The sequence below is a fragment of the Ursus maritimus genome, unplaced genomic scaffold, assembly GCF_017311325.1.
Source record: "Ursus maritimus isolate PB19 unplaced genomic scaffold, ASM1731132v1 scaffold_13, whole genome shotgun sequence".
Classification (NCBI taxonomy): Eukaryota; Metazoa; Chordata; class Mammalia; order Carnivora; family Ursidae; genus Ursus; species Ursus maritimus.
The window spans coordinates 3,978,679-3,991,500 of record NW_024423675.1 but is presented as its reverse complement, the minus strand read 5'-3'; the positions used below and the strand labels follow the sequence as shown (position 1 = coordinate 3,991,500).

The window sequence follows — 12,822 nt, the reverse complement described above, 5'->3', positions numbered from 1 at the left end:
AAAGTAACAGTAGCAACCGCTTCCTTCCATACACCGCATTGAGGGAAACACATTTCCCAAGGCTTCTTAAAGAAATAGTTCAGTTTAGCTTAGAGGTGAAACTGAAAAGCTTCGTCACAAAAACTTAGTCCAACATTAGCCCAACCGTCCGCAGGTCTCTGATAGAAAAGGGCTCGAAGCCATTAAACAGTTTACTAAGCGGAGTTGAAACCTTAGTTTTTATCTTTCCCGCTAGTCTCTGAACGACCAACCGTATTAATATTCCGCCGTACTCCGCGCCACTTCCGTTCGCGCATTTTAATTACGTCAGCGCATCAGCTCTCGCGGTATCACCCGATGCTGAGGCCCTTTAATAAAGATCTCGCGAAATTTGTTCTACAGCTCCTAGCTCGCCACTCACTCTCCCTCACCCCACCCCCAATCTGTCCTTCCTTTCCCTGTCTCAGTCACAAAATTCTCCCCTCCCCTTTCTTGAGCTCGCAGCCCTCCTCCTATTTCCGATTTCAGGCCGGAACCGGAAGTTCAGTGGGCGGGGCCCGGCGGCGGAAAGCGCTGCGGAGCCGGGACTCGGCTCTTGCCGCTGTCCCTGTCCCCGCAACAGATAGCCGTGGCTTCAGTCTGAAGGTCGGTCCGGAGGCGGGTGGGCGTGGGTCTCCCCCGGAGTGTCCGGGTGGCAGGCTCCCCGGGCCCCCCGGGCTCCGCGAGGGATCATGTCTACAGCCTCCGCCGCTTCCTCCTCTTCCTCGTCTTCGGCCGGTGAGATGATCGAAGCCCCCTCCCAAGTCCTCAACTTCGAAGAGATCGACTACAAGGAGATCGAGGTAGAAGAGGTGAGTGAGGCCCGGCACCGGGGCACCGGAACCGGCCTTTGCGTGGTTCCGACACTTAAGGTGCCTCCCCCGGCCCCTCTGATTCTCTGGGCCCTGTCGGGTCCACCCGAGAGTCCTCACACAGGCTAGGTATAGAGGGAAGTTTGCCTTCAAATGCTCGGGGGAAGCTTGCTTTTTCCTCCCTTCGGCACTCTTGGGTTTGGTCTGGTGGTTGGAGTTCGGTCACCTCATCCTGCTGTTTGAGATGACCGAATACGTATATATTTATCTATGTGTGTATGTATGTATGTAGTGAATTCATCAAAGACCATGGCCGTTTTGGATTTTCAGTTCACTGAGACTTGGTGTTCTTAAGGGCCAACGATTGTATTATGTTCGACTTACAGCTCCGTGCCTGGTACGTAATGTGTGTTCAATAAATGCTTGATAAGTAAATATATCATCATGTCTAAATAAAGTGTTTCCCCAGCTACCGAATGGTTCTCAGTTTTGCCGGTTCGATAGAGTAGTCATAATATTAAATGTCTGCCTTCAGTTGGATTAATTGGATAAATTTTACCATTAGTAATGTAGACTACGATGAAAAAATGTTTCAAGGTAGCATATTCCGAAGAGATAATTAATGATTTCGGTGACAACCACAATATAACACCAAACCAGAAATCGCTGTTAGCCCAAATCCATTCTTTGTTCTGTAATAAGTTATTTTAGAGAAAGGTAGTAATGTGCTTTTAATATACTGTTTTCAAATATACAGAGTAGATTTGTTCTAAGGACCACAAAATTTAGAAAAGTAAAAACTATATATTTTAAAGATACACTTTAAAAAGTGTTAAAGCTTTGGCTGAAAATAGTATCTATCAGTTACCATTCTTCATTTTTAAAATTTACTAAATACTAAATGCAGTATATATGCCATAAAGAACACTGTGTGTCCTGTGTTAGATTTTCAGCAGGTTATCTCTACTTTAAAAATCCAAAATTATTTGTAGGCAGTGGCAGGCTAAAGTAGTGAGATAAATATCATTCAACAAATAATTTTTCTCTGCATGTTTTGGAAGAAAAATGGATTCCTTAATCATATTTTATGGCATAAAGTAATCATTAAGAACAGCCTCATTTTACAAGGTAGCATAAACAAGGCCTTTGGAGTTAGAGGGTTCAGTGTATCAGGTGTACTACTTATTAGCTCTGTGATTTGAAGCAAGTTTCCTAACTAATTCCTTTGAGCATTATAGCTTTATCCCCCAATGATAAAACAGGGATAATAATTTCTATTTAATTTTATCTGTATACTTCCTATTAGGCAATAAAATAAAAACGCCCAACATGGTACTTGATACTATTAGGAAACAGAGAGGAATAGTGACCCTCTTTAAGGTCACGTGGCTAAAAGAAGGACCCATATTTTGAAAAGAGGAGGGAATTTATTTGTGTTTGTGGGGGAGGGGTGTTTTCTATTGAGGCTATGATAAATTCCTTTTTCAGAAGTGGATAGTTGATCCGCTTTCATGGCTAACTTTCTTTTTTAAGAATAAAAATTCAATGAGTCAGTATAAAAGAATTGAAGTTTTTAAATAAGCATTTACGTCTACTCTGTGGCAAACTGCTGTACTTGTAGACTACAAATTGTTATATAATAATAACTTGTACTTCATGGTCTACCAAATGCTTTCACAGACTTATATCATTTGATTCTTACAACCGTCATTTTCATTTTCTCACACTACTTTCTAAAACATTTTACATTATTGCTTCTTGGAAGGATGGAAGTTACTGAGAAGACGTTCATCATTTTACTGCTCTTCCCAGAAAGCCATTTAACTTCTGATGAAGTTTTACATTTCTGAAGATTTTTCTTTCAGTTTAGATAGTGTTTCAGCCTTTCGTTAGTATACTTAGGACATTCCTGAGGATTAAATTTTTGTTTCCAGGTGAAAATTTCTTACATTAGCTGGTTCTCTAGTTTAGGTTTCATTTTCTAGCACCCAGTTTATTTTCACTTTAAAGATTGAATTTGGACCTTTCTGATGTTGAAACCATTACATAATTCCCATTTCATTCATTTCCACACATTAAAACAGTGTTATATAATCCAGAGTGTACTATAGGCATTCAGTTAATAACTATTTCTCAACTTAGATTTTGCTTCTAGATTAAAATCAAAAATAAGAGAACAAAGAAAGATGACCAGAAACAAAAAGTATTTTACATTGCTTTTAGGTTTTCATATAGTACAAATACATTGTCTATAAATAAAATTATATTTTGTATTTTTTAAATAACAATGTAATTGAAGCAGCATGTATTGACTCAGTTAGAAATTGTGTAAGAAAAATACTCTAACCACAGGCCAAGTAAGCAGTCATTTAGTAGATGCATATTTTTAAGGCATCAGCTGATTGTAATCCTCACATTCCTAATCTTTTGACTCCGTAATAGCAGGGCGGCACTTCCTAAATTCAGTTCTGATATCAAATTATGTGAGGTCTCTGCCTCAGAAATCTATGTAGGTACTTTTTTTTTTTTTAAGCCACCTAGTTTTTACCGTTCTGGATCTGAATGAAGAGAATGTTAGAGTAAATTGTGAGGTATGTACATTGAAGACTAGGTTGCAAAAAGTGATAAAGGCAGTGTGGTGTGATAAAAAGTGTACTGGGCTGGGTATTTTAAAAAAATTGAATGCCATACTGATTCTACCATATTTTAATAGCCTTGAGCAGGTAATTTAATTTTTATTGGTCTCTGACTTATCATGTGGAATGAAGGATTAAACATGATCATATAAGATGTCTTCCAGTTCTAAAATGAAAACACATTTATTATTTCCAGTATTTTTGCTTTGTTTCCACAGTAGGCTTTACATGATCTCTTATGGAATGTAGTTGGTGACTAACCAACCCTGGTGAGACAGGACACATACCCCCATTTTAAGGATATTGACAAATGGTCATAGAGTTTGATTTACTAGAAGCCTCGTTTCTAAGTAAATGGTAGAGCTGGGAATTGAATTTGAGATTTCTCACTCATGAGTCAGTTGCTCTTTTACTAGATTTACAGTGTTGCTTTAGTTCTTTGTGAAGCACTCTGACCAAATCTTATTCTGAAGAGAGAAGAGAGAAACAAAATACTGATTTTCTTTACAGTGGTTGGTCATAAACATTTAATGAACATTCTCTTCTGTGTACAGTACAGCTAAGGTACTGTGGAAGATGAACAGAAGAATGCTAGGATTCTCTCCTTGAAATTTTTGACTTATTGTGAGACTAGAATAAATACAGAACAGTTAATAATTAACATTTTCAGAACCGTGAATTTAAAATCGTGGCTATAGTGTAAACTGAGCACTGGAGCCGTAATTTGAAAGTGGGGTTAGGGGCACCTGGGTGGCTCAGTGGTTAAGTGTCTGCCTTCGGCTCAGGGCGTGATTCCAGCGTTCCGGGATCGAGCCCCACATCAGGCTTCTCTGCCGGGAGCCTGCTTCTTCCCTTCCCACTCCCCCTGCTTGTGTTCCCTCTCTCACTGGCTGTCTCTCTCTGTCAGATAAATAAATAAAATCTTTAAAAAAAAAAAAAAAGTTACTGGTGTCCAGGTCCACTCCATGAAGACTTTGAATTCACTCGTTCTAGAAAGCATTCAGGCAGCAGTACCTTTAAAAAAAAGAAAAGAAAAGAAAGTAGGGTTAATCACAGAAGACTTCATTGAATGGAAAAGAGTTTAGAACCAGATTTTGAATAAAGTAAGCACATGGATTGGGAAAGGCACAGAGGTGAATTGTCTTTGCAGTTCCTCTGCCTAGAATTCTCTTCCCCCAAGAACTTCACGGGCTGGCTCCTCTCACCAAGTCCCACCTCAAATGTTTATTCCTTAGGTAAACTTTCCCTGAGTAACCTAGATCTTCATCAGTTCTATCATCCTTTGTGGCACTTAACCAGTAAGCAAAATTGTGTATCCCCCAGCAAAATATAAGGTGCCTTATTCACACGTGTTACACCAATGTGTAACACCTAGTTTTTCTATAAATATTTGTTGAATGAGTAGTTGAAGTTATCACAACATAATCGTGAGGATTTAGTGCTCATCCAGTTCTTTTATATTGCATGTGATAAAACCAGAGGTTGCAGTAAGTTTGTGATTTGGCTAAGGCAGCATTTACACTAGAAATGAAAACTGATTCTCTATCCAAATGTCGATTCCGTTATACTCCATTATACCTAGCAAATATGTTTGTTTAGCAGGGTTTTTAAAAATTCTGTAAAGGGTCAAATGCTATAAGTAAGCCATGTATTGGTGGGCTTTTACTAAAATCCTAAAAAGACCCTATTTGGCATGTCTGCATTTTAAAAGGGAGACCTACAGTGTTGACCTCAAGTATAATATGAGCAAGGCACATATAATCACTACAGTATTTATATGTTCTTAAGCTTCATTATAGGGACTCAAAGGTTTTGTTTTAAAGGGAAATATAGAAAAAACTTTGGCAGTGATGTATATTTTGTAGTTCTAGAGGTATATGGGCAATGGAGAAAAACCTTGTTTATAGTGGCCTGAAAAAACCTACAGATTTGTTAGTCAGTATTTAATTGTGGATATCCAGAATTATTAATAAACTCTTCCATATGAAACTTAATGATCATTGGTGTCATTAGAAATCTGAAATTGTTATCACAGTGAAGAGATAGGCACACGATAACTTTTATATTGTGTGTGTGTGGCTTAAAAGATGACATGGGCATATTATTTGAAAGAAAGGCCTACTAACTGGGTTATATGTCTATGGCAGGTTTTAAAAGACTGAGTGAAAATTCAAAAGTAAGTTTGAATAATCAAAGCTTTACTTTTATGTTATCAAGCCTGTCTTGTCAGCAGATGGCGGTTCTACTCTGCCACAATTTATTAATAGATATTGAAGCTCTAAGTTCTGAAATAGTTGGAGGCTCTAAGTTCTAACGAATAAATGTAAGATCTATGCTTGTTCTGTCATGTTCCATATTTCTAGCCAGAGAAGTGGCAGCATAGCCAGGGTCCATTCACATAGTCCACAGAGCAGGGCCAAATCAAAGTGACAACTATAGTCACTGAACTAAAAATAACGTGAATTAGGGACAATTAAGAAGAATTATTTCATAGTAAATTAAGAGCATACAGGCATCCTTTTCCGTTTAGTATAGTTTAGGTGGGTTTTTTGTTCATTTGTTTTTATTTATTTATTTTTTAAAGATTTTATTTTATTTATTTGAGAGAGAGACAGCCAGCGAGAGAGGGAACACAAGCAGGGGGAGTGGGAGAGGAAGAAGCAGGCTCCCAGCTGAGGAGCCTGATGCGGGGCTTGATCCCGGAATGCCAGGATCACACCCTGAGCCAAAGGCAGATGCTTAACGACTGAGCCACCCAGGCGCCCCTGTTCATTTGTTTTTAATAACATGACTCGGATGAAGGAATAGTCTTCCATCCTAAAGAAATGAGTTTTTCAGGGAGTTGCTTTCTTTAAACACACACACGGAATTAATTCTGATTTTGATATTTGTGTTTTTTAATATTAATTGCATGGAAATAGTCACACCATCTCATATTTTTCTGTTCTATTTTTTATATAAAAATTACATTTAGATTTGCTTTACTATATGAAACTAAAGTTGTGTACCCAAAACCAAGAGGACTACACCACAGGGGGAAAGATGCATATCATAAGAGAATTAATTTAACGACATTTTAATTTAGAAAACATTCATAAGTTTAGTAGGAAATATTTCTAAATTAACTTCCCTTTTAAAACCAAAGTCCTCTTTGCATTCCTCTGTTCTTCTATTTTTACAGATGAGGGATTGTGAAAAATATCTAATATTTATTTATGGGTTTGCCATTTTGTATGGGTGTGTGTGATGGGGGAGATACTTATAATTTGGATGTGTTTTCTCTTTTTTACACCCTTGCTGAAAATTGATCTTTGGGGAAAGCAATCATTCAAAATAATTGTTAATGATGTGTCAAATAAACTTATTGTATTCTGATACGAATGCAATCCAAAGAGCATATTTGATTTGTCAACTTGAATTAGAAATTTGGTAGTAAGTAAAAAGTGACTTCCTTTCCTTGTGTTTTAGTTTGAATATCAGGTTTTTCATTGTTTACCTCAGTTGCCCATGTGTCTCAATTTGCCATCTATGCCATTCATTTCTACTGACCTACTATGTGTGAAGAAAAACATTGTGTTGCTCACAAGAATTCCCCTTTTCCTTTCTTCCTGCCCAAGATGGCCTCTTAGTGCTCTGGAAAACTTTCATAAATAATATCAACTGCAGAAGAAGACTCCCTCGTCTATGTGATGGCTTCCACCAGAGTATCTTATTTCATTGTTAATTATGTTTTTAATATAGCCTAATGTTGTCATTCCCAAACCAGAATCACCTGAAGAGCTTATTAAAACACAGATTGCTAGAGCCAACCCTCAGACTCTGTACTTCTGGGTTGGAACCTTAGAATTTCTATTTCTCGCAAATATCCAGGTGATGCTGATGCTTTTGATCCAGAGACCACACTTTGAGAGCCATTGAATTAATGCTTTTGCTGTTCTTGAATTTGCTTTCTTTTTGGAAGTCTTCCCTTGGCTTCTCTTGACACTCTTCTGGTTTGCCTGCTGCATTGTTGACTGTTCCTTCCCAGTTTTTGCTGGTTCTTTCTCCTCTGTGTTCTAGATGTTGAGGTTCTTCAGAACTCAGTTCCCGGGCCCCAGTATTTAGATACTATTTTTTGGTAATCTCACCCAGTTGATTGACTAGAAATAACCAACTAAATGCTGTTATTTAGTTGCTAAATGTGTTACTTTAAAAAAAAAAAATCTGCTTGCTCCATTCTTTGTTTTCCTTCATTAAACTGTTGTCTGATCTAGACATTATCCTTGATTCATCTCTTTCTCTCCACCCATCCTGTCTGCATACAGACCATCAGCAAGCCCCCTTTTTTTCTTTTTAATTTGAGACAGAGAGAAAAAGAATCTCAAGCAGGGAAGGAGGAGTGGAGGGAGAGGAAGAAGCAAACTCCCCACTGAGCAAGGAGCCTGATGCAGGGTTGATCCCAGGACCCTGAGATCATGACCTGAGCCGAAGGCAGACAGTTAACCAACTGAGCCACCCAGGTGCTCTACAAGCTCATTTAACCCTCCCTATAAAATGTATCCCAGATCTGCCCATTTTTCTGCACTACCATCAACTTTGTCCTGACAGCTATTCTCTCTTGCTTGAGCTGCTGTAATAGGCTCCTATCTGGTCTCTCTCTGTTTTCTAGCTTCCCTACAATCCATTTTCCATGTAAGAGCTAGAGTGATTTTTTTAAATATAAAATCGTATCACATCTTTCCTTCTTATATTCCTCCTGTTGCTTCCCATTTCACTTACACTGAAATCCAAACTCCTTTTTGTGATGCAGAGAGCCATTCAGGATGCAGACTCTGCCTGTCTCTCCAGACTTATCTTGTATCACTCTTCCCTTCTCCCACTGTGCACCGCCCACACCAAACCCTCCAGGTATTTCTCTAGGTCATCACTAAAATGTCACCTTTCTCAGTGCAGCTTTACAGGACTACCCCGTTTTTAAAATTGGTGGTGGTGAGAGGTAGTGCATACATGTGTGTACACACAAGATTTTTCTTCTTAGCACACTTGTTATTTACTAAAATATATGTATTTTCTTGTATATCTTGCTTCCTCTCTGTCTCTCTCCACAAGAATATAAGCAGGAAAAAGGATTATGGTTTATTTTGTTCGCTTTCTATATTTTGTGTGTCTACGATACCACCTAGTCTACAGATAGAGTTCAGATATTGTTGAATAGGGTGTGAGGTGTTATTCCTCCCCCCACTTAGGGCCTTCACATTATTTGTTTTTTCTTTGGTTCCCTGTATCATTCAGATATCAAGTTAGTAACCCCCTCAAATGGCCTTGCCATTTCTGTCCATCCCAAAGTTTCCACTAGTCTCTGTCCTATCATCCTCATTTTTTGTTTTCTGCATGGCATTTTTTTGCAGTCTGATGTTTTTCTCATTCATCTTTTTGTCTGTTGACTGTCTCCCCCCCCTTAATTAAAAGCACATTCCATGTAGATCAGGGCCTTCATCTTATTTATTGCTGTATCTCTGGTATCCTAAATGGTAGCTTAATATAGTAGACATTCAGAAAATACTGGTGTAAGGAGTAAACAAATGAAGTTCATTATTCTCTTGGCATGAACCTCACCTTTACCCCTTTTGAGAGGCGAACTTACTTATTTCTCTCTTGTTTACTGACTAGGCCTTTCCCCTTTGGCTTTCATTGATTCTCCAAAACTCAGCTAAACTCTGTATTTGAGTTATCCCTGTATTTGAGTTATCTACCATCCCCACAGCCTGTGATACAGGTTCCAGCAATTTGCTCTACAACAGCCTCCTTTCAGCAGTTCAGAAAACTCTTAATTTTCAGTTGCCTCACTTTTCTCTTGGCAAGAGTTTTTTATATCATTTCCTTGTTCTCTTGGGCTGAGAGAACCTGAGTAGGGGCTCCCTTTGTCTATCTCCCTTGCATTCTCAATCATCTGTAGCTTCCCTTGTTAGCTAAGCTGCATGAGGCTGCCCTCTTTTAGGAATCTCTTTGAGAAGTGGGAGGGAAAAGTCCTTTTTGCCCTCAAATCCCTAAACCTATCCTGAATCCTTAAGCCTATATCTGAAGGGAATGGGGTGTTTCTTTAGCCACCATCATAGACTCACCTTTGGCTCACTTCAGCTGTGAAGTATTTTAAAAAAAATATTTTAACACTGTTGTTTTTTGTCTTGAATTATTTCTCTACCTCACAAAGTCAGTTTTTTATTTTTTTTCTTGTTACTTTTAATGTCCCCTACATTTATGCCTTTTGGAAAAAATGGGAGGTTTTTTGATATTGCATTCTGAATAGCCAAATGTATATTTCTTATATATATTTGGCCTTTTTCACAGTTCTGGCTCACAGCTCCCAAAACTCTCAGATGTTCCTAAGTGAAGAGAGATATAAAAATGTCCATTTACTTCTCTCTCTCTCTCTCTCATGTTGTTATGTTAATGAGGCTACTTTTGAACCCTACCAAGGGATTAGGGCTGGGGCTGGGAGAACCTACTTTGTGATTAGAAGGTTGGAACTTTCAGTCCCATCCCCCAACCTCCGAGGAGGGGAGAGGGGCTGGAAGTCAGATCACTTGCCAGTAACCAAAGATTTAGTCAGTCATACCTGTCTAATGAAGCCTCTATAAAAACCCAAAAGAACAGTGTTTGGAGAACTTCCAGGTTGGTGAACACATAGAGGTGCTAGGAGAGTGGCTTGCCAGGAGAGCTCATGGAAGCTCTGCACCCTTTCCGCATACCTTACACTATGGTTCTCTTCCATCTGGCGGTTCCTGAGTTATATCCTTTTATAATAAACTGGTAATCTAGTAAGTAAAATGTTTGAATTTTGTGAGCCACTCTAACGAATTCAGTGAACCCAAGGAGGGAGTCATTGGAACCTCCAATGGGTAGGCATTAGTCAGAAGCACAAGTGATACCTGGGCTTGTGACTGGCATCTGTAGTTGTGGGAGGAAGGGGCATTCTTATAGAACTGAGTCCTTAACCTGCAGGATCTGATGCTATGTCCAAGTAGATAGTGTCAGAATTGAATTGAATTATAAGATAATTCAGCTGGTATCTGAGCATTACTTGGTGGTGTGGAGAAAGTCTCCTTCATTGGAACTGGTGATCAGAATCATTCGATACACAGAAATTTAGTTCTTTAAGCATTGATTCTGTGCTTCTAACGTCACTCCTTTGAATTCATAGCAATTATCTTTTTTTTATTGTGCATTTCAGTTTATGTATACCTTAGGTATCTTATACTTTCTTTACTATCATTTTGTATCTTGTTTCACTGTATATGTGAGGTATCTTACATACCTAACACAAGTGAAGGCTTCTTAAAGCCATGGGCTCTCATCTTACATGAATATGCCTGTTTTATATTTCAAAGTGTTCCAAAAAATTGTTTTCTTAAGCAACTGGAGGAAAGTTTATCACGTCCTCATTTGTCCACATTTTGTTACCATGATTTTAAGTTGAAAACTCAGACTCAGGGGCGCCTGGGTGGCACAGCGGTTAAGCATCTGCCTTCGGCTCAGGGCGTGATCCCGGCGTTATGGGATCGAGCCCCACATTAGGCTCCTCCGCTATGAGCCTGCTTCTTCCTCTCCCACTCCCCCTGCTTGTGTTCCCTCTCTCTCTGGCTGTCTCTATCTCTGTCAAATAAATAAATAAAATCTTTAAAAAAAAAAAAGAAAACTCAGACTCAGCCATTATCTCAGCACTAGATGGCACTTGTGCATCACAGCTAGTCATATAACACCCAACAGTTTTGTGACACGTGAATGATCCACACATGTAATGTTTGGAATTCCTGCATGGACGTTCCTGAGAATAGGAAAATGAAACAGGAGGAGACCTACTAAGTACCTGTTGCTTTGAGGTATTTTTAAATACATGGTTGAAGAATATTTTAAATTCATGATCATAATTTCATAGTAATATCAATAGTCTGGTTTCCTTCCATACTTTCTTAGACTAATGTTTCCATAAAGTTGAAATTTGTTTCAGGACCTGTTTGCTATTCATCATGGCTAATTGTGAGAGAAATGAGTAATATAACTCCTTACACTGATTCGAACCCAACTCTAAGCACTTACTCTTTTGTAGGATTTAAGAAAATGCATGGCTTTGGCTTTCTTATGAACCCTGTAGATATCACTGAGGACACTGTAAGCATCTCCCTTTTACTCTTGAGAAAACAGAATCGCAGAGATGTTAATCTCTCCAGCATTAATAGCTGATAGGTGGACAGAACCTGTATTCAAACTCAAGTCTGTTGGGTTTTAGAGCCTGGATGTGCTCTTTTCCTTACTCTGATGGTGCAAGGTTAGCTAATACCCATTCATGTTAAAGTAATTGGATGACTAGTGCGAATGACTGATGTTGGTTTCTTCCCTTACAAGAGATATAACTCAACACCCAAAAACAACCGAATTAAAAAATGGGCCAAAGACACGAACAGACATTTCTCCAAAGAAGACATACAGCTGGCCAAACAGACACATGAAAATCTGATCGACATCACGCATTATCAGAGAAATTCTATGCAAAACTCAAATAAGATATCACCTCACATTTGTCAGAGTGGCTAATATCAAAAACAACAAGAAACAGCAAGTGTTGGTGAGGATGTGGAGAAAAACGAACCCTCCTGTGCTGTTGGTTGGAATGCAGACCAGTATGGCCACTGTGGAAGACAGTTCTTTAAAAAGTTAAAAATAACCTGTGATCCAGTAATTGCACTACTGGGTATTTACTCAAAAACTATGAAAACACTAATTCAAAGGGATACACACACCCTCTACGTTTATTGCAGCATTATTTACAATAGCCAAGATATGGAAGTAGCCCAAGTGTCCATCGACGGACAAATGGATAAAGATGATGTAGTGTGTGTACATACACACACACACACACACACACACACACACAAAACACACACACAGGAATATTATTCAGCCATAAAAAAGAATGAAATCTTGCCATTTGCAACAATGTGTATATAGCTGGATATAGTCAGAGAGTATTATGCCAAGCAAAATAAGTCAGTCAAAGACAAATACTATATGGTTTCACTTATATGTGGAATTTAAGAAACAATACAAAGGAACCAAGGAAAACTAAAAAGACAAACCAAGAAACAGAATCTTGACTATAGAGAACAAACAGATGATTACCAGCGGAGAGGTGGAAGGAGGGGATGGATGAAATAGGTGATGGGGATTAAAGAGTACACTTATCATAATGAGCACTGAATAACGTATAGAATTGTTGAATTACTATATTGTATACCTGAAACTAATACAACACTGTATGTTAACTATTCTGGAATTAAAATTAAAAACGTAAACACTTAGAGATGACAAAAAATAAAATA

The 12,822-nt window shown here is 38.6% G+C and overlaps 1 protein-coding gene across 5 annotated transcripts in view; it reads left to right on the top strand.

Moving 5' to 3' along the window:
- The first annotated feature begins 497 nt into the window (after positions 1-497).
- MAP3K7 (mitogen-activated protein kinase kinase kinase 7) overlaps positions 498-12,822 on the top strand; it is an 89,411-nt gene continuing 77,086 nt past the window's right edge. For 4 of the 5 annotated variants that reach the window (XR_005834298.1, XR_005834297.1, XR_567702.2 and 1 more), the window contains exon 1: positions 498-830. Coding sequence is in view for 2 of the 5 variants with exons in the window: in XM_008687686.2 (XP_008685908.1) it covers positions 711-830 (120 nt within the window). In the remaining 3 variants the exon portion in view is untranslated. The remainder of the gene's footprint in view (positions 831-12,822) is intronic. The other variant, XM_008687692.2, reaches the window with a different exon arrangement.